Here is a 27018-nt window from a genome sequence, read left to right on the forward strand (position 1 = left end):
TTCCATTATGACACAACTGGCTGATCACTCAGCTGGGGCAAGGTCGTGTAATCACCCCTTGCTTAGGTATAGTAATATATATATATATATATATATATATATATATATATAAATATAACACATGGGTAACCTTTCATCCACTCCTATGGCAGGCCTTAACAATCCTGAAGGCAGAGTGCTTGGTAACATGTGAGATGGTGCTCTAGCATGAGCTGATCCTGTCTGCAGCTTTCGGAACCATGTCCTTATAGCTGTTCTATGATATCGCCTACCATATACTCTTAAAGTGCCTTATAATCTTTGCGGTTATGGTAACTATGGTTTGGCTGTATCAAAACATGTCGTGTAAGGTGTCTAACACTTTGGAATAATACCCCCATACCATTTCTGGCGATGAGGATAGTATTCCCCCTTCTAGAGGGAGAATACATGTTGAAGTCCTACTACCCAGTTAAAGTTAACCAGAGTCCCAGCATCATAAAATGGATGCTGCTGCCACGGGCACAAGTCTGACCTCCTGCTGCTGGGAGTCCTTCCAGCGAGGGAGGCTTTAACAATAGGTTTCCTGCCGTGGGAGGTGCTAGCACCACCCTAGACAGGGCTTAGTGTATTGGGGCAGGGAGGGATGAAATAAACGAGACACTGCCTGGGGCACACAAGGTGTCCCACGCATAGTCCGGTTCAAACCGGTGCTGGGGCACTCCAGCCCCAGTCCTGGTCCTGGTGCAAAACTGGACAAAGGGAAGGGGGTGTAACCACCCCCCTCCCTGGTCCCACCCATAGGAGGGACCTAGCAGGTAACCCAGCCCCCCAGATTAGTATGAGAGTGGGAGAGTGGGAGCCGAGTACCTGGGACTTTGGATTATCCTGAACTGAAACTAGACACGAAACTCTGGACCTTCGACATTTGACGAAAAGAAGACTGAAGAATCTCCCTTGTGGCCAAGGAGTGGCCACCCTGTGCAAACAGGCACCAACAAGCGATCTGCCGTTTGCTTTGCCCAAGTTCTATGAGGAACCGACTGCAGAGCCCGACCTGCGCCTTGACCTCCAGACTTCTCCGACCCCGATCCACATCCACAGCCAAGCTGAGATCCGTGGAGGCGACGAGAGACGTGGGACCGGCTACCTGGGAAAATTGGCGAGTAGCTTCCAGCGCAGCCTCTGAGGCATCCTCGAAGTTGTGCTCTGGGGATTGAGAAGCCCCAACCCCGAGCACAATCTGCACCGAAGATCAGCCCTCCACACTCCACGAGTTCTGCGTGGGGCCCTTCTGCATTTTCCTGCTCGCCGCGTCTGTCCGGTTGCTTGCCCGTTGGCTAGTAGCCTCAGTGACGACGAACCCTTGACTTTTCACCGCTGGTTTGGCTCCTCCAGACTGGCCTTTGCTTCCCTGTGAAAGAGAAGCACCTCAGACCTTCCTGGTCTTCACCTGAAGCGAATTTCCCTTTCCGCGTGGGTTGCCTTTGCCAAGGCTTGTTGACTCCAATCAGGACGTCGACTCCGCCATCAGCAAGATCCTTCGTGGGACAGCTCGTACCCTGGTTCTGGTCGTCCTCGACGCCTCCTGGTCTACGCAGCTGCAGAGACAAGCTTCAAGACATCACCTGTGTTCTGCACGACATCGCCTGGTTCCTTCCTGGTTCCACACGGTCACTGGCTAGTGACCCAGACTTTGTCCCCTCTGCTTGCAGGTGTTCTTCCTTCAAGATCCATCCTTGGATCCACCGGACATCTTCCCCCCCCTGGCCGCCTGCCAGCATCTGTTCTTCAGGCATCTATAGGATCCAGCGACGACATCCGCCACATCTTCACACCTATGCACCCGTCTCCTGTGGGTGAGGTAACGTGAGTACTCCGGTGCTCCAGTGGATATTGACTATCCAAGTGTCTAAGTCTTTAGTTGCTTCCTCCTAGTTACTTCGGAAGTGTCCTTATTCTTCCTACTTCTAACTGTTACATTCCCATTGACTCGCTTGTGTGTTTCCACACTGCACACGCTCCCCGTGGGCCTCCCACTTCCTAACTATTGGTAGAGTAGTGTAGCCCCAGCGATTCCCTAGGCCTACTCCCTGTTCATGACGTGGTACTTATACCACTCTTAGTATATGGTTTGCGTGGCCCCTGGGCCTAACTGTATTTTCCTGTGTAACTTAACGTATGCTACTTAAGAAATTGTTTGTACTTAGACCTCTGAACTCATAAAGAGTACTGAGGGTATATGTTAGAATAAATACATTCTAATTTTATATATATCTGGTGTGGTGTCCTTTCATTTGGTATTCAAGGGATTATAATGGTATAACAGCTGGCTTCACATGCCATACAGAGTTTAGCCTAAGACTGCTCTTGTCCATGCTACCACTAGGATAGCTGGTCTACAAGGTTGACTTTACAACCAATCACCATAAAGGTTGTTTGGACTGATACAAGGTGTACACTAGAACTAATGACATCATATATCAGGCCAACTTCTCACAGAAGACACCGTCCCAAAGCCAAGCATGGCGACAGAGAGCGACTGAGGAAGCCATGGCCCGGTCCAGCACCTCAGATGTCTAGAGCGGAGAATAAACGCCGCAAGCTCCCGGCCATCCAATGCATGGCGCCGCAAATCCACCTGAGTAGAGTCCTGGGATGCTGCAGACCCCAGAGACTCAGCCGAGTCCCACAAACAGGAGGAGGCCCTAGTCAGCACACACAAGGGCGGCAAGGAAGGAAAAGCAGTCCGCAGAAGGGGACTGGCGGCTGAGGGGGGAATGGACAGGCACGCCGGGTCATGCGGCGTCGGAAGGTGCCGATGCAGAAGATGCGGAGGCACTGGGTCCCCGGAGGCAGGACGCCTCCAAGCCCCTGTCAAGGCAGAAAGAAGCGAACCTTAAAAGGGAAGCAACATTTCCCTCCCACCAGAGCCCTGGTGGAGGACCTCCAACAGATGGTCCGCCGGAAAGTGAGCCACAGCCGTGGACACCGTATGAGTGAAGGCCGCACCCGCATCCGTAGGGCCCCGCGGTGGAGAAAGCAACTCCTCTGTGGGCGACTGCTGCAAACTAAGGCGGCCGTCCCAGAAGCCAAGCGGGGCGGGCAAGGGCCAGACCTGGAAGTAAGGAGGTGTCGAAGAATGAAGGACCTACTGCTCTTCCAACGAACACCCCTGCCTCAGAAAGGGCGGGGAGCCACCCTTCGATGCCGGTGAAAAAGACACCACACGGCGACCATTCTCCGGGGAGGACGACACCAAAATGCAGCCTACCTCCGGAGTTGAAGCGTCTGAAGACGAATCCGTGGTCCGACCCTTCTGCGGAGCCGTGGAGTGTGCCGCTTGAGGCAGGACACCGGCACCATCCGGTGTCGCCGGGCAACGGACCTCCAAGTCACCCCGCACCAGAGACCGGAGCGGGGACCGAAGTAGAGCTCGAGCTGCACTGGCCCCGGAGCGGTGCTGGCCCGAGGCAACCACCTGCGTGGGGGAACGGGATGGGCCCGGGTAGGGGCTCGAAGCCCTCCACCGGCCGCGGCCAAGAAGGTGGGAAATGTCACCCGGCAATCCCTGTGGCGGCGCCAGGGACAATACAACCTCCGACTCTCCCTCCAACGAGGCAGCCGCCTGTGAAGAGGTACGAGACGGACTCGGAGAAGGACGAGGGGGCTGCCCTAGACCTCGACCCAGAGCAGGACGAGGAGGGGCCACTGACCCCTCTGGCTCTGCACGGTCCAGCTGCTGCCGGCGCCGTAGCGGCGTCACCTCGGCCTTAGACAGGACCACCCTGCCAAGGGACCGACAGGGGCTTGGGAATGCGACCCCAGCCCCGGCGACCTCCCACCCCACCACAGGGGCCCCCGCAGGGGTTTGCGGCGAGGCAGAGACGCCATGGCCTGAAGGAGGTGCCCCAGAGGAGCCGCACCCCAACAGCACCATATCCTCCAAGTCTGGATCCGACCCAGTCGGCGCCGGAGCCACTGGCGGCGCCGCAGAGGGCTCTGCGCGAGGCGAGGGATCCACCGACAACCCAGGAGGGGAAGGAGGAGGAGGAGACGCCAGCGAGGCCTGCAAAGCCGTCGCGTAAGTCTCCATCTGGACTCTCGATGCCCCAAAACCGGGAAACGGTGGATAGGATGACATGCGGGGCCGCATCACCTGCGGCGAGTCCACGCCCCCAGTTGGCCAAGAACCAACCCCACGGGGACGAACTGCGACACTTACCCACTGGGGAGCGACGCTCAAGTGACATCGGAGAAAGGCGTGGACAACTACCACGGCCGGACCTGAAGCCGTCCGCCGAAGCAGACCGAGGGGAGGACGTCGAGCTGGAGAGACGCGCTGAGAGAAGTTTCATTCGGCGCTCCCGCCGTGACTTCGGCTTCAACTTTCGGCACGCCACACAATGAGGTGCAATGATACTCCCCCAAACACCATATACAAATGAGGTGAGGGTCCGTCGCCGACCTAAGACGCCCACAAAACATGCAAGTTTTAAAGCCCTAAGGCATTCGCACACTGTTCCCACCAAAAAAGAATGGAAGAAAGGAGGCCTTAAACAGGCCCGCAGCAAGGAACGGATCCGTGAGGAAAAAACTGACGTGGGCGCGCCGGGGCGGGTCTTATGTGACCTCGCTGACGATGCCTGGGTGGAGTAGCGTGATGTCGCCCTGCCCCCGGCACGCAAGGATGCTGTGGCAAAAAAGATCCAGCCTCACGCCTGGGGATAATTCTACGTGAAGGAATCTGCGGCTAGTAGTCTATGAGATGCGCTCTAGCGCATTGTCTGCTTTGCCGCTAAACAGGCGACGGTCATCAAAAGGCATGTCCATAAGGGTAGCTTGGACATCCCTGGAAAAAACGGTTGACCTCAGCCAGGCGTAGCATCGAAGGGCTACCAACGTTAAAATCGTCCTGCCTAGTAAGTCAGCGGTATCCAGTCCACATCTGATGGTGAACTTTGCTGTGTCTCTCCCCTCTGCAACTTCATGGGAGAGCATAGCCCGGGCCTCCTCCGGGCACTGTGACAGCACCTGCACTACCGTATCCCACACAGAATGGGTGTAACGGCCCAACATACATGCGGTGTTCACCGGCTGCAGTCCCAAGCTGGAGGAAGAAAACATCTTCCCAAGATGGTCTAGCTTCTTGGATTCCCTATCAGGTGGTGTGTGTGTTAGGGAATGTGCCTTTGGATGTAAAGGCTTGGACCACCAAGCTCTCAGGGGTGGGGTGTTGGGAGAGGAAAGTGGGGTCGACCGGGGTCGGGCGATCATCCTATCCACAGGAGCCCCTGTGCTGAACCTGGACCAGGTGCCCAAAAGGATGTCAGTGAGGGCCTTAATAAACGGCAGCAGGTGCTCTGAAGAGCTTGCTGCCGTTTGAAGCACCTGTCAGGAGGCTAGCCCTGACCGCCACCATAGGTAGCTCGAGATTGAGAGCCTCGACTCCCCTACACAACACCACTGCGTAAGAAGCTCCCTCCTCCATGGCCACGGTAGGAGGAGACAACATGCCAATGTCTGGGGAGGTGTCCAAACCCCTAGCATCTGCAAACCCCTAGCATCCCAAACTCCTCTCTCCAGTCTGGATCATATTTCAACTGGTCAGTTAATGGGTCTCCAGACCCCTCCCGGCCCTCCTCAACCTCCTCTGGTTGCCAATCTGGCCTAAACGAATCAGGGTGGAACAGGGGTAAAAAAGTACCCATCGGCGCCGGATCTGGTGGTGGTCGACGTCGGTCCGACTCTGCGCCCACATCGGGATGGAGGCCGGGGTCAACGCCGGCTGGGGACACAACCGGCGTCTGCTGTGGGGCCGGTTAAATCGACGCCGGTGGAGGCGTTATGAGGTCGATTGGCTCAGATCCGGATCCAAGCCTGGATCCAAGGGACCCTGCAGTGCCGGGGCCGAAGCTGCCGAAGACCCAGGGCTCCCAGCCGAGTCCACGGAGCACGAGGACGCGCCAGCGGAGTCGGGCTGCCCAAAGATGGTGTGCATCACTTCGTAGAAAGTTTGAAGCTGGGCAGGGGTCACTCCGGGTCCCCGAAAAGGAGGGAAACTCTGAGCCGACCCTTGGGGCTCCATACGCGGAGCCGCAGGAGGGGCACCATCCGCATCCCTCGTTGGACGGGGTGAAGTCGAAGAGCGACAATGCTTCTTCGACTTCTAGTGCTTTGACTTACCCGAGGAGTGCAAAGACTTCGAAGACGAGTGGTGGTGGTGGCTCCGCGACCGGTCACTCGACCTCCCGCGTGACCAGGACCGCAAACGGCACACAGCCGACTGCCGGTCCTAGAGAAGCTTTCGGGACTGCTCCCGCAAAGATTTCGGATTCATGGTCCAGCAGTCCGAACATGACTTGGGATCGTGGCCGCGTTCCAGGCACTACTGGCACACGCAGTGCGGATCAGTCACCATCAGTTTTCGGCAGGAACCGCAAGCCTTGAAGCCGGGCATCCCTGACGTGCACCAGGAGTCGGAGACTCAAAAACCAATTCGACAAAAGTCGGCAAAAAGTCAGTCAAAAAGTGACTGGAGGTACCGCTCTCTCCGGATCTGCGCCGGCTGGCGTGTAAAAAGAAAGAAGTGTTGCCAGTGTGTGAGGGCGGGGTCTAAGTACCTACCACGACGTCATCCCGGCGACCATGACGCGAACGACGAACGCGGAGCCGACCGACACCACCTTTCAATGCGCAGGGGTACTCATGATGAAAAAATTATCCAGATCCAGTCTGACGCCTGAGGGTAATTCACAAGGTATGGAATCTATAACTAATGGTCTCTTTCAGATCTACTTGTCTGATAACCAGTAGAAACAAGCTCTATATGATCGGGACCAAAACCTCATATTTCCATCCTCCACATGGAGAATTTGGAAACTGTGCACAAGGGAGTTTACAGATTTTATTGCCTAGTAGGAGTGTACTTTTGATTCATGATTTCAAGTAGGGGGGATCCAGGGTAGTATTGCATGCTCTATTAATAAAACAAAGTGGCTATCTGAGCACATGTATTTGTTTTCTTCCAAACACCAACCAGTGACAAATGTCAACTCATAAGGAGTCTTCAAATTTCAATAACCAGACCTCGGGCCAAATCATATAATTTTTTTTGTAAATCATGTGAAAACTATACTTTTTCCCACAACAAGGGAACAAAGAGCAAGAACCCCACAAGCTAGAAGAAAGCAAGTAGATGACATGTGGTCACCAGAAGTTGGTTAAACATTTCCGGTGAAAGGAAAAATCAAGTAAGGACTAACAGGAGTTCATACGTATCTTCAAGCTTATTTGCTCATGGAGGTGAAACATGAACACAAACTCAACAAGGATGGTCTTTGAAATCCATTCCCTTAATATACACGAAGACAGGTGATAACTGTCAAGTTCACCATATTTTTAAACAAAGCCATATAATGATACGCTGCCAGGCTAGCCAGGAGCCAATAATTAGCTGTTGCACGCACCCATTCAAGAAGCATGCCTATGGTGATAGGCTTTATCACCATACTTCACTACTGTATCAAGGGGGTAACCCAAATAACCCTCCAGCATCTGGGTAAGTAAACAGAATTATATACAAATGATGCCTAGGGACAAATATCCTAAATCTACAGTAAGTTGAAGAAATACTTAAATTATTCCTTCCTATCTATTTTATTCTCTAGAGAAATCTGTATCTTATTTCCATCATGGTCAAAGGGCAATTCAAACAATAAATCTTTAAAAATATTTGCTGAAAATCAAACACTTTTTTAATATATATAAATTTTTTGTTCCAATTTCAATGTGTGTAGGCCTATACAATCCTCTGTTCTTATATACACTTACAAAACAAACAATATTTACACTTCATCCAAACATATCTACTTCTCCTCATTGCCCTATTAATCAATAAGGATGCTTTCAAAAACTTTTTGAACGACAAGCATTCCTTTTTTAAGAGGATCACCCTTTAAAGGAAGTACTAGTAGGTCTGTTACTCCAGTCTCAACCTTTTAACAGTTATTTCCACATATAAAACATTGCTTCAAATTCAGATGGGGATGTTGGGGAGGAAAAGTCCCCAATCTGCATTCCAGGGAGGCAGAAAGACTTTGTGGCCCCTGGGGTCTCACTCTATCCATAATTAAAATGAAGTACTCACTGGTATCCAATGTGACAGTCAATCTCTCCTGGGGCTGGCAGACTGTGCATATCCAACAATCTGCCCCCAGAGGGTGCAAGAAGGAGGGGTGAAAAACTGTCTGGGCCGTGAATTTTTCGGGCACTGCAATGCAGAAGGGCTAACCCCTACCCCATTTATCATTTTGTCTTCTTTTAATTGCTTTCCCTGGTGTCTAGAGTTGTCTGCACCCTGTGGTGGACAGGCTGGAAACAAATCCCTAACCTGCCCTCCCCAAAGGGAGCCAGAAAGACTGTCAGGACTCTACAGGAGTGGGGGCAGCCCAATGCCAGACAAGCCGTCCTCAAACTCAACCCCAATATTGTTTTGTTTTCCCTGTGGTCAGTGGGCTTTCTGCTGCCCTACAATTTGCAGATTGGGAGTAAATACCCAAGTAAATTCTGAAATGCTGTGTAGGTCATGTGTGGAGGTGTGACGGGACAGCGCTCCACTGTAAAAAGGCAGTAGCAGTTTAATGATGTGATAGCCAGCATAGACAGCAATCTAATAATGAGAAAAAATCTACCCTTTTAAATGGTTCCTATCCTGTTAAGATGGAGGATCAAACTGGAAACAGCTACAGCTAGTTAGTATAAATGACGCAAAAACAAAAAACAAGAAGCAGCACAAGATCGAGCCACAGAGGGAAATCTCTCTAATGGTAGCATCAACAGGACTCTCAGCCCTGCGCACTTTGACATGCCTACCAGTCAACAGAGGCCTAAAGGTTGAATGAGAGCTCATGTTTATAGCACTCAAGTCAATGAGTAAATATTCTACTTGGGTTTCGTTTCGCACCTCTAGGTTACTTTACATTTTTCCATGAATTCGCCTGCATGAAGATGATGTTCTCGTTTGTAGATACACAAGGTAAATTCTTCTTTTTCTTGGAGAGGAGGGGTCCAGAGTGATCTTAGTGCTAAGTCTAATCTTTAATGAAAAAGGCAGTTTAGATATTGATAAGTTATTAACCTTTAGGCCTATTATAAGACTTACCAAACAAGGCAAGCTCTTTGAGAAGTGTGCACAACTTCAACTGTTATCCAACCTTACTCATCCTTCCGTTTCTCCTTATCACTAACACAACACCACTATTCAATCTCGTGGCATATTAGGGTGTGATTGCGCGAAAGCTCTACTTGCTTTATCTGCTACATCTTTACTCTGTTCTAAACGAACTAATTTCTGGGACCTGAAATATCATACTACCTGTATTCTTTAACTGCATCAAATAAACGTTCACATTCTTTTCAAAATGTTGTCTGTCACTTCAAAGGAGCATATCCTATAGCATCAAAATACTGCATTGATAAATAGATGTTTTCTGAGGACTCGAAGGTTCCAAGAAGTTAAGAACATTTCTGATGCAATTATTCCCAAATATTGCATGTCAAACTATATGCCCAAATTATTTATTCTCGTTTCCTCAAGTAGGAAGTTTGCTTAGGGTTCTAGTTTTCAAAGGGTGTTTCAGCTTTGTCTTTTGATAATTTTGTTTTTTCAGTCTGCATTTTTTTTAATTTGCAAGGTTTCCGTTTTAAATATCATTTTAAATGGTTGTGTTCAATGTCTTAATGACAACTCAAATGCACTGTGTTCCGCTACCCTTTGCAATTTTGCCTGTACTTTATACAATGATAACCAGGTAAAAAGACTACATGCCTTAAATGCTGGCACAATCTTTAAAACTTGAAACAAAACTAAAGAACTATAGTATTTGCTTATAAAATATAAATTTTAAAACAGTTCCAAAAAATGAAATATAAATTTGGATCACAATCACTGGAAGAAAAAATACATTCAAAATGACCTTCTTAAAATGTTTGAGAAGATTTCTGTTACCGTAGAACGAAAGAAAAAATTAAGAAACCATAACAAAATGTGTGATATTGCCAGCAATCATTATAAAGCCTAGAATATAACTTAAACAGGCTTTAATTAATTACGAAAATTAAACAAAAATAGATGTTAATGCTGTAAGAGATAAGGGGTGCAAGGCACCCAAGGGTGCTCCCAGACATTGCTGGTCCAATGCTAACCTGCTGCTTCTCCGGTCCTTTTCTGTCCGGCTCAGCTGCTGCTTTGTCTGCTGGCTCCTCGGCTCCGCCGGTGCAGGTTCCCTGCATGCTCCCCTCTGAGCCGAGCACATGGCTAATTATAATATTGATTGCTGGGCTCGCCCCACATTCCTATGCGGTAGCACATGGGTAATTATGATATAATTAGCAAAGAACATTTGCAACATAAAAGTATTCATAATTATAATATTAGCATTTTAATATTATAATTATTCATTAGGGTAAACCTGATCTCGGTGGAAGAATCCCACTGAAGACACGTCAGGGTAACTCACTGCCTTCCATTGAGATCAGAGACCCCACAAAACCTAGGCACAACTGGTACAGCTGACAAAAGTCCTAGCTGCTCTCTTCAATTTGCATATGCCACAATCTTGTATTGTTTAGAAATGCATCTTTTCAGTTTTCAATTGGACAAGAATTTAATTAATTTTCCATACATGTTTTCAAACTCTTATTAAGCATTGATGGCTTGAGATAATCTGTATTAATCAACTATATTATACTATTTATAGTAGGAATACTATTGACAGAAAAATCAATCTACTACAATAGAAAGCAGAGAAAACGCTGGTCATCTACTACAATAGATAGAGAGAATTATAGCCATCTACAATAAAGCCTCTGCCATACCATGATGCAGCTTAATTAGCGGAGCCTATAAAATCCACATGGGTGATCAAAATGTGCTACTACTGAATAAAAACCTACATTAAGTGATATAATGTACAGTACTGTTTTACAAAGATTGTGATGCTCACCTTTCTTTGCTTATGTCTTGCTCGTTTAGCTGCCCGAGAGCTGCTGACTGGTTTGGCTTCTGAACTGTTTATGAACTGTAGTAAGTCTTCCACCTTTCGATGGTCAACTGCACTATCCCTTTCTGATATCTGGTCCGATTTCTTGGGTTGTTCTTCTTTCCTTTTTGTGAGGCGTAAACGAAGCTTCTCCCTCATTTCTGCATAATTTCGGCTTGTTGGTGCCGCTGGTGGCTACGGAAATTAAGTGAAAATAATATAATACAAACGTAATTATGTGTTTTGTAGGGCGGTGTTTACAGGGTAAAAAAAAATACATTGTGCTTTCAGATAAACATATCAGCAAACCAAGCTGAGTTACAGCACAGATGTCTTGCACGGAATAAGAAGGTGCAGTAGCTTTACAAAGTGATAAAAGCACAGCTCTAAAAGATTTCACCCTCAGTTGTGGCAATTTAAAGTAGTGGTCCAGTAGACAAATGATAACTGGCCATTCAACAAAGGTAAGATCCAGAAATGGGATATAGATGCTCTTCATACACAGACCTCTAATATCACCTAACCTTTCCAACTGCTCGTCTCAGTTTGCTGAATTTGCCATTGGGTTATTACAGCTTATACAAGTAGTAACCTGAAGGTAAGAACATTACAGTTACTTTCGATGCAGAGTAGAGAATCAGGATATGGAAATACTAACTACTCTATGGTGTATTTTTCAACACAAAAATAATGGTTACATACCAGTAGGAGTAGCTCTCCAGCTTGTGGAGTTTTTTGCATTTACATGCTTTGCATTATTTCTCCATGTAGTGGTTGGGTCCAGAATGGTCTCCACCCCCCTTCTTTTTGGCGTAGGCGATCACCATTCGGTGTTATGCCTGTCCCCTGTGTGATGTCAGACGGCACCTGGGATGTTCCTGTGCAAAGTCGCCATCTTTAGATTTTTTCTTTCTTTCCTGGCATGCTTCCTTTCTGTTCCTGTATCTTCCCTACTTGTTTGCATTATCTCCCATTTCCAGTTAGGTTGGTGGGTTAAATGTGAATCTAGAAAACTCTTCAAACTGCAAAACGACCTCTATTGGGAAGTAACAATTTTGTTTTGCGGCATGAATCCTTTTCTGGATTCACATGCTGTACATTAGATTTTGTAGCGATATCCTGTCCCATCGGTGGGTAGGGATGAAATGAGGGAGTGTTAGCAAAACATGTGTCGTAATAATTTTTGTCCCACCTGTTCTTTGTTAATTTAGAAGCCCACACAACAATGTTTTGTGAAGTGGACAGGCTATGCCTATGTAAGTGCTGCGCAGATTGCACCCATTGGTACGTTTGCTAGGAATTTAAGTGCTGCACCCTTTTTTGTGTTGAATGAGCTCTTGGTCATGCAGGCAGTGTTATCCCTACCTTAGAAAAGCAGGTTTGTATTGTTTCTACAATCCAACTTGAGATGGTCACTGGGGAGCCCTTGGTTGCTTTGGCAAAGGAGACAAGCATGGGTATAGTCAATAAGTCTCAGCCTTTGGACCTTACAAGTGTTTAGCTACGCAGCACATTACCCTGGGTGCTGTGCCACAGTGCACTGAAGAGTTATACAATTACTACACACTGGATTATGCAGTGTGATTCAGGAATACATGTTTGCCTCAGGAATTATTTATTGATACATTCACCATACTTACCAACGCACTGCACTCTGAAATCTATCATGTACAACCAGTGTGTTGCAGTCAGACATGTCACAGGCATCACCGTGCACTGTACTCAGATGTCCTGCTTTCAGAAATAACACAAGCACCGACAACCCGCCATAATGTGAAATATTTCAAATCCAAAGAAAATGACCTGCTATCGCAAATGCCGTAAGGAGACAAGACAAGATGGCTGACTGATTAAATGCCCTGTTGGCATATGCTTTACATGTTTGAGAAGCCTTGGGCAGTATGAAGACCCCTTGTGTTACATGGCATGCACGGAAGTCCCAGACAGTAGTTACTTGAAATGCATGTAAGCTGTGGGTTAGAAGGTTAAAAAATATTTTCTGGGGGAGAGCAGCGCGTGGCGAATCCAAGATGGCCGCCATGTAAAGAGCTCCGCTCGATCGAGCCGGCTCGTCAAAAGGAACTTTTGTCTCAGGGGCGCTACACACACATACAGGATGGATTCCGACGTCGGATATGGCAGTACTTGACTTGGCAAGTTTTTTAGACTGAAATGCGGTCTTTTTGTCCTTTTAATTGCTGATATGTTTTTCCCTCAGGAAGACGCCCGCCATTTTGTCCTCTGTGTAGCGTTTTTTTTCTTTTTCTGCTGCATTTATGTTTTTCTATGCTCATTCCTTCCTGCAACTTACGCTACCAATGAAGGGAATGTCTTTTTATATCATAAGCCTTTCTTCCACTGGGGTTTTTTGATGCTTTGGGACTTATTCAGTGCCTCCACAGTCATTTTTTTATCAATCTCCTAAACATTTACCGCCAGGAGTCTAATGCATGCGCTTATTCTGGGCCGCTGTCAGTGTGCTCCAACAATAGGACTATTCTTTATTTTATGATTATTTTGCCGCTGTTGAGGCTGATGACTTCTTCGTGCTGCTTTCATTGACAATTGGTTGTTTCCCTGAGGCACGTTTCCAGCGCCCCACATTTCATCTCTTTTCACAGTTGTGCGGTCTCGGGACCTGTCATTTTTTTTTTTTGCGCCATACTTACTTTTGTCGCGGCTGTTTCTTCAGTATTTCTGTCCTGCCTGCCATTCTTGTTTGCCATCTTCTGTCATTATCTGCTGTGACACTTTCAATATGGATACTGCGCACTCAAGCAAGTCTCATGCAGGCTCCTCAGGAAGTCGTAAAGATTCTGTTGCTTCCTCTGTCAAACGCACCAAAAAAGATCCGCCCTCCCCAAATAAATCTCCGCTGCCTCTAACTCTGGAGGACATCATGGAGGAGCTACGTCTTATTCGTCCTTTCATGACAGACACTGTTACTACACTTCAGAGGTTGGACGAAAAATGGTCCAGCCTGGATACAAGACTTTCTGATGTAGAGCAGAGGATCAGTGATGCTCAAGATGTGGTTTCCAAAGTAGACACACTTACCAAGGAAATTATCCAGCTTAAAAAGGTTGCGGAAGATTTGGAAAATCGCAATAGGCGCAATAATCTTCGTATTTATGGTATTCCGGAAGGTTCTGAAGGGTCGGACATGATCCACTTCTTGAAAACTCAAGTTCTTCAAATTGTTGGTCTCCCGAAGTCTTCAGACCTCAACATACAACGTGCCCAGCGTCTGGGGCCAAGGAATACATCTCATACATCTAAACCTCGGGGAATCATTGCATATTTCCTTCTCTACTCAGACCTTATGACGATTCTTCAAGCTGCAAAGCAACATAAGCAGATGTTTTGGTCTGGTCATAAAGTTTTTTTCACTCAGGATGTTTCCAGACCGACTGCTGCTCGTCGAAAGGAATTTTTGGACCTCCGACCTGCACTGAGATCCATGAATGCACGCTATGGCCTAATCCATCCTTGTTTTTTCAAAGTGACTTATAAAGACAGAACTTTTAGTTTTGAAGACCCAGCAGATTTGAAGACGTTCATTCACACTCACAAAGGAGAACTTATGGAATTGAGCAAACCCTAACTGTTTTATTAATGTCTGAGTATTATGTCTTGTTCCACTCCTATTCTGATTGTATAGTTTAGCTCTTATGTTTTCCTTTGCTCATTCCTTCTTTTTCTTGCAGGTCTTCCCATTCCGGTGTTGTTGTCAAGGTCACCCTTCATATTGCCCTATTGTTTATGCTGTTCGTCTCATCCCACTGCTGTTTCCTTTCCCTAGATGTTTGGTAAGTTCCTTCATTTGTCTTATTCGGTTGCCTTTCGTTCAGTATTTTACTTTACAGTTTTTTTTTTCTTCCTGTTTTAGGTTAGCCGCTTTTTATAGCTGTCTTTCTAGTCCGGCTGTCTTGTTCTTCGTTGCCCCCCCCCCTCTCTCATTAATGTCCTTTGTTCAGTTGTTCTTTGTGGCTAAAGCCCCTTGGCTTCTTGCCATCCTTCTTTCAATACTTTCTGGGGGATTCTGTTCACCCTTATCCTCCTTTTTACTCTTTGTCCCTTCACTTTCCCTTTCCTTTTTCCTACCCTCAGTTTACCCTTCCTTTCCTTCTTATCTCATTCTTTCTATTTTTTTGGCAACTGTTATAATACCTACCCTAATCTATATTTTTCTCTCTTCTATTTTTGCTTATGGTACTCTGTTTTTTTCTCCTCTACTCTCATCACCATTTTTGTGGTGGTCATACTCTTTAGTTTCCTTGCTCTTGGTTCTCCTTCCTCATTTGTATCTATCCAACATTTTTTTTCCTTTTTTCCTCCTTTTTTCACTCTGTTTTAAATTCTCTATTTCTTTTCACTTATTCTTGTTTTATTTCCAGAAATGAACGGTCTTCGCATTGTTTCTTGGAATGTTATAGGTATTCGAAATCCTGTTAAAAAACAACGTGTTTTATCACATTTAGCAAGATTGGAATGTCAAGTTGCATTGTTACAAGAAACGCACCTTTTTTCACAGGATTTGTCTTCATTACGCAAGCAATGGGTTGGAGAGGTCTTCTGCTCTCCGGCAGTAAACAACAAAAATTGTGTTATTATTCTCTTTCATAAATCGTTGTCTGTTCAGTTACAAAATGAGTTTCATGATAACTGTGGTAGATGGTTGTTCTTAGATGTAACTGTTAATAATACAAAATTTTCTTTTTGTAATGTTTATGGCCCTAATGGTGTGGATTTGACCTTCTGGAATGATTTTTCCCAGCTTCTTTCTTCTCATGCTACTGATGATTTAATCTTAGGTGGTGACTGTAACCAACTTATGGACCCCTTTCTAGACCGTAAATCACACACCAGATATATACCTAATGAGATGCAAAGATCCTTTTCTAAAGCAATTTCTTCTAGAGGTCTAATAGATGCATGGAGAATTTCTCACCCTGACACTTTAGAATTTTCTTTTTTCTCCCCACCACATGCCTCGCATTCTCGTATTGATTATATTTTTCTTACCCAACATGTCTTTCAATTTATGACCAATTCAGAGATCGGTTCTATTCTTATATCTGATCATGCCCATAGTTGATATGGATTTTCCCTCACCTTCTCATACTTCTCGGCGCTGGCGCTTTAATAATTCGCTCCTACTTGATTCACAGTTCACTGAACACTTTAAGCTCTTTGCGGTGGATTTCTTTACAACTAACCTTCACTCTACTTCTCAATTTCATTTCATCTGGGATGCTTTTAAGGCTGCTGCCAGAGGTTTTGTTATTGACTTTGTATCTCGAAAGAAGAAAAAGGCCCCATCAATGGCAACTCAAATTCTCAAACAAATTAAAGATCTGGAGCATCTTTACTTTACCAAAGGTTCCTCACAAGCACTTTCCTCCCTCATTAAAGCCAAAATGCAATATAACAAATACTCCTGGGATTCGGCATGTAATAATCTTCTTAACTTCCATGCCAAAATGTACGGGGGTCGCAACAAAGCTGGTAAATCTCTGGCTAATTATCTCAAACTTAAAAAGCAGAAGTCCAAAATAATCTCCGTTGTCGACTCACATGGGAATCACCAATACACTGATGATAAAATCCCTGATTGCTTTGTTCACTATTACTCTTCACTTTATACTCCAGAATCCGTTCCCTCTCATGCTCAAATTGAGTTTTTTTCTGTCTATTCCCAGATCTTCTGATAACTCTATTGACCTTTCTTCCCTTGATGTCCCCCTCTCAGAAAAAGAAATACTCAATGCTATCACTCTTCTCCCCAAAGATAAAACACCTGGCCCAGACGGGTTTACGGTTCGTTTTTATTTGTGCTTCAAGGATATCCTTTTACCACATCTATTCTCTTTGATTACTTATTTCCTTGCTCAAGGTGAAGCCAAAGGCACTTTTACGCAGGCAATGTTATGTTTGATCCCTAAAAAAGATAAAGATCCTTCCCTTTGTAAAAATGATAGACCTATTTCTTTAATTAATATTGACGGTAAAATTTATGCTAAAATTTTGGCCTCTCGTATTAATAAAATCATTCCTAACCTTACTAACATTTGTCAGTCTGGATTTGTCAAAGGCAGGTCCATTACTGATAACTCAAGAACTTTTCTTAATATCATCCACCTTGCCTCAAAGATGGATTCCCCAGTTGCCGCCATTACATTAGACGCTGAGAAAGCATTCGACAGAGTGTGCTGGGATTTTATGTTTGGTGCATTGAGGTGGCATGGCTTTAGCCCTTCCATTATTCGACATATTCAATTATTATATTCTGCTCCCTCTACTTCTATCTAGGTTAATGGTTCTCAATCTCATTATTTCTCTCTGCGTAGAGGCACCAGACAAGGTTGTCCTCTCTCCCCTCTTCTTTTTATTCTTGCGTTGGAACCCTTTCTTGAAAAAATTCAGCGTTCACCTTCCTATACTGGTTTTATATTTCATAATATTGATGTTAAGTTCACCGCTTATGCAGACGATATTTTACTTTATATTTCTAATCCGACCACCTCTTTACCTTCACTCTTTTCCCTGCTGCAAGAATACTCTCTGGTTTCTGGATATAAACTTAATATAGAAAAATCTGAGGTTTTGCCCCTCAATAAATTTTGCCTTCCTCATATGTTTCAAGGTTCTGGTTTCGAATGGAATTCTGGTAATATTAAGTGCCTAGGTATTCTTTATGCTAACACTATTAGAGAAACCATCAAGCTGAATCAGAACGAGATTGTCAAAAAGCTTTCTTCTCTTATAGACAATTGGTCTCCCCTTTTCCTATCTTGGTGGGGGAGGTTAGCCACTATTAAAATGATGCTTCTTCCCATTGTAAATTTTTATCTTTCCATGCTTCCAATTTCCCTTCCACTTTATTTTTTTTAAACTATAAACCGTATTTTCATTTCCTTCTTATGGAATAAACGCAAAGCTAGGATCTCTATTTCTCGTCTCCAACAACCTAAAGATTCAGGTGGAGTCAACTTTCCCAACCTCACTCGCTTTCATTCGGCCTTTACTCTAAAACAAATTTGGCCTTTTCTATCTGATTCCTCTGATCCTCCTTTAACTGCCTGGAGCTCCATAGAACTTGCGCAACTTTCACCTTTCTCTTTTACTACGGCTACTCGCTTATCTCAGCCGCCGCCGCGTTTTCTTACCCCTATATTCAAGCACTCGAAAGCACTTGCTCTTTCAGTGTTTCGCTCCTCTCTTTCGCAGTCAGAGTTTCTGTCCTCAACTCCAATTTGGTATAACAAATCCTTAAAGATAAATAATAGAGCACTGTTGTGGAAGGAATGGATTGATAAAGGAATTACTACCTTTGAGCATTTACTTGTCAATAACTCCTTCCGAGATTTCTCTGACATTCGTGCCTCTTTTCATCTTTCTAATGCACATTCTTCTCAATACCCCTTGCTTATAAATTCCTCAGCTCCCATTATCTCTCATATTGCTTCTCTTCCCTCTACTGGCACACCCCTTCTCCTATCACTACCTGATTTCTCTATTCCTCTCAAGGCTGCGGCTATTTATAAACTAATTTCCTGCCCTTCTGTTGATAGACCCAAATCTAAACTTGAACTCTCCTGGGAAAAGGATCTAGCTCAAGAGTTTTCCCTTCAGGTTTGGAATTCCTTATGGTCTAAAATACACACTGTTTCCCGTTCTGCTAGTACTACACAGACTTTGTATTTTTTTTACAATAGACTTTTTTTCACACCGTCTGACTTACATCACTTTAAACTGTCCGATTCTAAAAAATGTTGGTCTTGTTCTTATACCGATAGTGATCTTTTCCATATGTTCTTTCAATGCCCGTTAGTTAAATCTCTTGTGTCTCGTATTTGGTTAAAATTAAATGAAATATTAGCTACTGACCACTCCTTTGAGATTGTACATATCTTTCTGGGTGGTGCCTCACCTATATGGAATGTTCACTGTAATGTACGCAAGTTTATAGATTTATACATAGCCATTTCTTTGCAGATAATTACTACCAATTGGAAAGACACCTCAAAGATTTCATATAACGCCTGGTGGAATTTACTGTGTCATCACCATAGACTTGATCGTGCTTTTGCTACCACTGTACCTCTTTTGATCAAAAAAGATTTGTTATGGTTGCCCTTAACCAATTTTCTCTCTCGAATTGTCCCTTGATTACCTTATTCTTGTATCATTTGCCAATTATAGCCGTTATTTTGTTTTTATGATATGTATTTTTACTTGCTGTTGTTATTTATAAGATAATTTTCTCTGTATATTGATTGCGATTTTCCCTTCCCTCCCTCACCTTTCTTCCTTTTGCCTTCCTTTCCATACCAAACATGCTGTCTTTAAAATAAAAAATAAAAAAGTATTTTCCCTAAGTATATTCCCTATTTCCTTTATGGTTTTCTTTAAATCTGGTAAGATTCTAATGGTTTTATCTTATTGCCATAGATTCTCTTCTGTATTGATGTTTTACTTGGCTTATTATATTCAATAAAGCTTTCTAAACTAAAAAAAAAAAAAATAATTCTGGCACATATGTTAACCTCTCTCCCCTAGCAAAGCAATAGCCCTAAAATATGTTAAGATACACAATGTGAAAGGCTAAGAATTTGTAATTCAATGGGTTTGAAAAATGGGAGTGCCTTATATGTACACATTGTCTGAATTGTTAAAATAAAACTATATGGCAAGTTATGGTGACGAAATGGTGCACGTGCAGTATGTGTGCTAATAGTAAGGGTAAGGCAGACTGTTTTAATGCACCTTAACTGTGTGCTAATTCCTAAAAATAAGATCGTCTGATTATTTATGCATGTGTATGCTGTAGAGGTTGCACGTGATTATGTTATTAAATAACTGCCTAGCTTTAGGGACATCCCCCACCTTTAAACAGAGAAGTAGTCCTTAAAACATGCACCTGCTAAAGAACCCACATGCCGCATCTGTGTGAAGTGCTGTTAAAAAGCCCATATCTGTATCTTTTTATTGTGCCAATGCAGCAACGGAGTGTTAAGCAAAATGAAAAATACATATTTCAAATGAAGTGTTGATGCCTCAGTGTGCGCGTTTAGTTTCGGTGCACCAACGCAGCAACAAAAACAAAAATGAAAATTGCAAAACGAAAACATTCCATAAAGCGCTCAGCGTCTGTTTTCCCTGTGCCTACCATAACAAGCAGGCTACAGTCACCAAAGGAAAACAGAAACAGTAGAGCGAAAACACAACGAAATAGGCAAGTGGAGCAAAAATATATGTAGCAGAGCCAGTTGCCAAGGACAAGAACTACCCCCCAAAAGGAAGGGCAAATGCGAAAAAGAGCCACTGAAAAAGATTTTTGACAAGCACACAAAAGAACTAATGGGGAGCAAGGGGCGCAATTAATGGCCATAGACGAGATACACGATGCCTCGCAAAGCAGCGCTTGCGCGCTGCTAGGCTCAACCTAAAAATAAAAAAAACTAGTTTCCTTTACAAAACCTTTTAGTTTCTCCAAGGTAGTGTATTAAAGCACTTCTTACAACCAATGCGTGCAGGACTCTTTGTCTGTGTTTAAGGGTCTTTTAAGAAAGCTGGTAGTTGTATAATTTGGTTAACATGAAAATGGGTTATCACCTTTGGCAGGAACTGTGGGTTAGTTCTGAGAACCACCATGTCACTGTGTGTTTGTAGGTAGGTTTCCTCTATTGTTAGTGCCTGCACTTCGCAGTCACATGGCTGCGCAGAGGAAGAGATTAGAGAAGCGGTCTTGAGCGCTAGTGATTTTTGATCTGTTTTGTGCATAGGTTCAAAGGGTTTTATCATTAACTGCTTTAGCACAGTATTTAAGTTTCACAACGATGCTAGAACGGATATTGGTGGAGTAATTCTTTTAGTTCCTTCTAGGACTCTCTTCACCACTGGGTTAGTGAAGACGTTGTTACAATAAGTGTCCCTGGTGTAGGCTACTATTGCTGCTAGGTGTACCTTTAAGGATGAATGTCAATCTGCTATCCAGCAGATAAAAGAATACGTTAAAGTTTCCTGTTTTTTTCTTGTCTCCATATTTATGTTATTTGTGCACCAGTGAGCGTATCTTTGCTGCACAGCATTTTTGTGTAGTAGCCTTTCTTGCTTCCTTAAGGATTTCCATTGTCCTGAGCAGTAGTTGGAGGTGTTCAAATTCTAAATATTCAGACGCCAGGCCACTAGACTGAGTGCTACTGAGTGCTGCTGACTCTGGTTGGTACACTCTCTCCTCCTGCATTGTTAGCAGATCCTGTGCTGCTTTGATTGCCCTCATTTGTCCTCCGGACATCTCTTGTAGGTTCATGTACCAGGTTTGTCTGGCTCATTGTGGTGCTATGAGGATGAGGGTGTCCCTGGTTGTCAGGCTTTCTCCAGTACCTTTGGTAAAAAGGAAATAGGAGGAAAGGAGCAAGCAAATTCCCCTGACCCGTTTATTGGCAAAGAATTCCCTTCTGATTGGTGGTGTTCAAACCCAGAGTCGAAGTGTTGGCATTTTGTGTTTTTTGTTTTTGCGAACAGGTCCATTTCTGGCCTCCCCCAGGCTCTGAATATTTTCTAAAGTACCTGTTTCAGTTCCTATTCATGGGAGCTGCATTCCTGTCTGCTTAGTCTATCCACCTCTGTTTTTTTCCCCCTGGTAATGTTTGTAATGTGATCTTCCTTGGCATTGCTCATTGTCCTATTTCTTTGGCTTTCTTGTGCAGGCCGAATGATTTTGTTCCTCCCCTTTTGTTGAGATAAAATGTTGCAGTGTTGTTGGTTTGTATTAGTACAGTTTAAACGGTCATGTGCGTTTGGAATGGCTTCCGAGCTAGGAAAACTGTTTTAATCTCTAGGTAGTTGATGTTTCTGCGCTTCCATGTTGTTCCACTGTCCCCACACCTTCAGGTTGCCTGTGTGTGATCCCCAACCCTTGTGGGATACATCTGCTCCGATGGTCACTGTTGGAGTTGGTGTCTTGAACGGTCTGTCATGTTCTTGCATTTCCACCACTGTGCTTCCTTGTGTACCTTTGCCGTGACAACCACTAGATCCTCCCAACTCCGGGTGGCGTGTGACCATTTGTTGCAGATTCATTCTTAGAAAGGTTGCATGTGTACTCCTGTCCTCACAATTGGACTGCCCCTTCTTGTATAGGTGAACTTCAGCGATCGCCTTTGCCCTCTTTGGACAGGGTATGCTCAGTCTTAGGCATGCTGCCACTGGGGCGAGGCACTTTGTGAACACTCGTGGCGAAGATTTTATGCCATTTATTCTGTTGATGTAAGGACTCATCGACCGTCTAGACGAACAGTGCATCTCCTGGAAAGGGTATGTTGATTATGGAGGCTTGTACCTCTGGCTTGAACCCTAACACTCGTAGCCAAGCAGGTCTCCTTAATGTCGTGACAGTGCACATCTGCCTGCTAGCCGTATCAGCAGCGTCCATGGTCAATTACAGACATGTGTTGGCTATGTTTCGCCCCTCTTGCATAAGTGTCTGGGCCATCTTCTTGTAGTCCTTCAAGGAGGTTTTGCAGAAGGGACTCCATCTCGTCCCATTGTTGGTGGCTAGACCTGTTTAACTGTGCGTTAGAGTGGCAATCCGCCACTGGGCTGCAGCCTCCTTCTCTATCTTTCTCCCCACCATGTCAAGACTCTTGCCCTCCTTTTCAAGTGATGGACCTGTGGAGGTGTGTGCATTGTTACTCTTTCTTGCAATACTTAGAAGAAAAAAAAAAACACAGGAGCGTTTCCCTGTATGTATTTCAGGTATTGAGGTAATCACACAGGAGGCACTGTTCCGTGGTGAGTGTGGTCAAACCTACACATACAATAGGGTCGTTTCCTGTTTTCTTTTTCTTTGTGTTTTTAGGTCGCGATCAAAGGGGGCATAACTGACTCCAGAGCCACACACAATCTGTGTAGGAGGCACCCCCCACCCCCCTCTTTTGATCGGTGAGAGGGCTAATGGTACCCTTCTCACGTCAATAAGTTCATGCACTCACCTCACATCACCATCACCCCTGGTCCTGATGAAACGCCAAGGATCTTACTGACCACCCAAGGCGTGAAACATGTCGACCTTAGCTTAGTTACCCAGATACATTACGTCTCTACTGGTAACTGTTAACCTACGGGTTTTTTACTTTACCAAGGGCACCTCTTTATTAAATAACTCCTCTGTGTTTGGTAACCCTTAGGTATTTTTAACTTACACTGCACGCACTACCTTCACTTCTCATTTGGTACTTATTTCCACATACCCACATGCACCCGTCGGCAGTTCTCTAAAAGATCTCCGCTAAAGAGACCCTTCGGGGGACCCATAGGGCATTGCACCGCCGGCCCTACGAAGAGCAACTGCCCGATGATGAAGCATGACATCCTTCGGGGTGTGTGAGGGCAACAAGAGACAACTTATGCCTCTCCCCACCTCAAGTACCAAGTCCCTGACCTAACTTCTCCCTTTTTCCCACCCCTGACCCTATTGTATGTGTAGGTTGTCCTTCGACCACACTCACCACGGAACAGTGCCTCCTGTGTGATTACCTCATTGACTTTTCGGAGCATAGGCACTGGACCATTAACTAGCTCCTAGTCCCCCTCTCTCCATTATAATTTAGTTTCAGGTATTGAGTACATGGCTTGTACTTTCTCTACTCAGGGGTTACCACCTTTACAGTGGCAGGTTCCCCAAATGTCTCCCTCCCTTGATCCAATATGCTGGGTATCATTGGAATGTACAGGTTCCTTTTTTTGGCTGCCATTAGGGTCTTGAGGAGAAAACAAGAGTCTCCCTTTTTTTCCTGCAACTGGACTCCATATGTTCCAGCCGCCCTTTTGATAAGGTTGTTTTACACCAGAGGTGTCCTCATTGAGTTCGTAGAACTCCTCTTGTTTTTCCTCATGTGGCTCTGGTGTTGCTGCAGTCTACAAGGCAGACTGGTCTTCCTCAGTGTCGAGGTACGATGATGGCTTGGGTGAGATTCAAAAATCCCTTAAGGAGTCAAACTTCTTTTTTCTTTTTAGGAGTACGGCAATTTCGGCTTTGAGTCTTCTTTACTTTTTACTCTACCTCTTGCGCCTTCTCTTCTACCTCGAGCTTCAGCAAAGATCTCTTCTTCGGCGTTGACTGTTCTGACTTCTCCACAGCCTTGTTTTTTTTCTCTTGCTTCCTCTTGAGCAGACTGAATAGACAGCTTCGACTGATTTTTTCCTGCATCAGTATCTCTTGCTCGGGACCCGTGCAGCTCCTTTGTTTTGGCAGACCTTCGGTCAACGATTGTTTCGCCACAGAGGGTCCCTTAAGGGACATGGTACGAGTGTTTAGGCTCAGGGCGTTTTGAGTGCTTTATTACCTTAGGTCTTTTCTCATCTGTGTTTTTTGCCTGTTTCTTTACACCTGCTTCTTCTCTGCATCAGTCGTGTATGTTTCAGCATTCAATCCTTTGCTATGTGCTGTCTTGGTTTACTCTATGTTGTTTTCGTCACTAGACAGGATGATATCCTTCTGGGGAACCGGAGTCCTCTGAGTGATTGAGATGGTGTAGTGATCCAGGCTCGGTCTTCGGCATGCCCCAAGCGTCTTAGTCACCAACACGGCGCAGGCCTTGCAGTCCTGGTCTCGATAGTCCTTCAGGAGACAAAGGTTGAAAACCTTGTAGGGATCCCTTTGCGCAAATTTGTGGTGGCTGCTGGGGCAGAATTTAAGGATAGTATTTTCCATGTCCCCTACCTGCATCATTCTCCCTGTAGGAAAGTGCCCCTTCTTGACATTCACCCCCACCTTCTGCCAGGCATGTGATGCAATTTTATCTGAAGTGCCCTGGGGTCCTGCTAACCAGGTCCCCAGTGCCAGTGATCTTTCTCTAAAACAAGATAACTGTTCAATTGCACCACAATTGTCAAGACCTTAAGCACTTCTTTAAGTCTCTAGTAAATGGTAACCCTGGCACCTAGAGCAATGGAACTAAAGAGGGACCCTAAGGGCTGCAGCATGTATTTTGCGCCCCCAAGGGTCCACCACCAAATTCACGCAGACTGCCATTGCACGCCACGTGAAATGGCACAAAGTGTGAAAACACATGGCACACACCCTGTGTGCCATACCCACATACACTGCATGCAACATATGTAAATCACCCCTACAGCAGACCTTATAGCCCTAAAGTAGGAGGCATTATATTGCATGTGAGGACATATCTGCATGAGCAGATATGCCCCTGTGCTGTCTAGTTCAACTACTAGATAGTACAAGTGAAAATGCAATTTTGTATCTTTCTTGTGTTAACTGTGGGGGTGCCAGAGTCGGTTTCCACAATTGCTTGAGAATCAAAGTGTCATGTTCGAGATTACCAACATCTAGACCCTAGTTAGGTTAGGGGTTGCTTGTGGTACTGGAAAGCTAGCTGAAAACATACCAACAGATACTGATTGGGCCAACATCCTATACTCTGACATTCGTGTGGGTCTAATACACAGTCCTGCTTTATTTGTAGGAACCGTATAACAAAATGTTTTGACATTGGGAGTTCTCAGCAGTGGCGAACAGATCTAGCCAGGGTAGGACCTAGTGGTCCAAGATGCCTATTGGTACCACTGTTAAGAGACGCCTTTTGTGACCCGCCAGCCAACACCTGCTCAGCTCATCCACTCAAGTGTGTTTTAGGATCCTGCCAGGTTGACCACCAGAATGATTGGCAGCTAGTCTAGCCATCTTCAAAGACCCACTGCCTCCTGGCACAGGAACCAGGAGTCTACTCTATCCTACCTATTGCAGTAGCACATCGCTATTGTATTCTCCATGAGGAATGCACCAGTCTCCCCTTGATGGTTGGCAGGAAGGCTTTCAGATCCAGACAAATTACATGAGATTGATATGGTGAAGGAACTCGGCAGCCTCTTATCTCCATCTCTCCCAGATGACCTCCTGTAAGAAAGTGGCTCTGTATATAATGTTCGCAAATAGGTATAGTGTGCACAGAGTCCACAGTCCCCAGAGGTTTGGCAGAGGCTAAAGTTAGATATAACCTTACTCTCTAAAGTGGTAGCTTGGTCGAGCAGTAAGGAAGTATCAGAGGACAGTGTAAAGCATTTGTTGTACACAGTCAGCAAATGGTCTCACACACTCAAAATGAACTCCAGGCCAATGGTTTGTATATAAAAAAAAATATGGTTGTTTTATTTTAGAACCAACAATAGGTATCAAAAAATATACTTTCTCAGAATGAGATGCTTTAGATAAATACTTTCAAAAGGCAATAGACAATAGATACAGTTGTTGCAATGGGCAACACAATTTCAAACACAATTATACATTGAGCTCAATGGGAATGTCGTAGTTAAATGCAATGGATTACTTTTTGGATTACTTTTCTTACCACAGGACTGGATCCTAGATTCAGTCCTGGGACATCTCCTGTAAACAGTTGAGTAAAAGGTTTTGGTTACAGTTATGATTTTTAAGGAATATTATTGTATTTTAAAAGTTGACACTAAGAAACTTTTTCACATAAAATCACCAATGTTATCCTATGGGAGGACATTCACTTAGCAGGTACGTAGGGTTATCTTTACTTTTTCTTACTCAGTGTAGGATCCTGGATCCAGCACTGGTGCATCTCCTGTAAACAGTTGAAAGAATACGTTTTTGTTATACAGGTGATTTTTACCGAATATTTGTAAGTTTGAAAAATTGACACTTGTAAGACTTTCTGGTGAAGACCATGCAATGTTAGTTATCCTATGGAGGAAAATCAAATTATAGGTAAGTACGGTTGTAATTACTTTTCAGGGTCAGTGCAGGGCACCAAGATCCAGCTCTGTGATCTCTCCTGATAACAGGTGAGTAAATTCGTTTTTGTAATTCGGCTGATTTTAGGTGAATATTTTAAAGTTTCAAAACTCGACACTTAGAAGAATTTCCAAGTGAAACCAGTCAATGTTACCCTATGGAAGAAAAGTGAGTTATCGGTTTTTGGGTAAGTACTCGACTGGCAGAGTT

At 44.8% G+C, this 27018-nt stretch overlaps 1 protein-coding gene across 4 annotated transcripts in view; it reads right to left on the bottom strand.

Annotated features, from left to right (window-relative positions):
• Positions 1-27018, bottom strand: part of FAM193A (family with sequence similarity 193 member A) — a 489141-nt gene that overhangs the window by 86380 nt on the left and 375743 nt on the right. For 3 of the 4 annotated variants that reach the window (XM_085642531.1, XM_085642534.1, XM_085642533.1), the window contains 2 exons: positions 10986-11216; positions 10186-10335 (listed from right to left, as the gene is read on the bottom strand). In XM_085642531.1, the coding sequence (XP_085498657.1) occupies positions 10186-10335; positions 10986-11216 (381 nt within the window). The remainder of the gene's footprint in view (positions 1-10185; positions 10336-10985; positions 11217-27018) is intronic. The other variant, XM_085642532.1, reaches the window with a different exon arrangement.

Source organism: Triturus cristatus, chromosome 2_2 (assembly GCF_964204655.1).
Source record: "Triturus cristatus chromosome 2_2, aTriCri1.1, whole genome shotgun sequence".
NCBI classification, from domain to species: domain Eukaryota; kingdom Metazoa; phylum Chordata; class Amphibia; order Caudata; family Salamandridae; genus Triturus; species Triturus cristatus.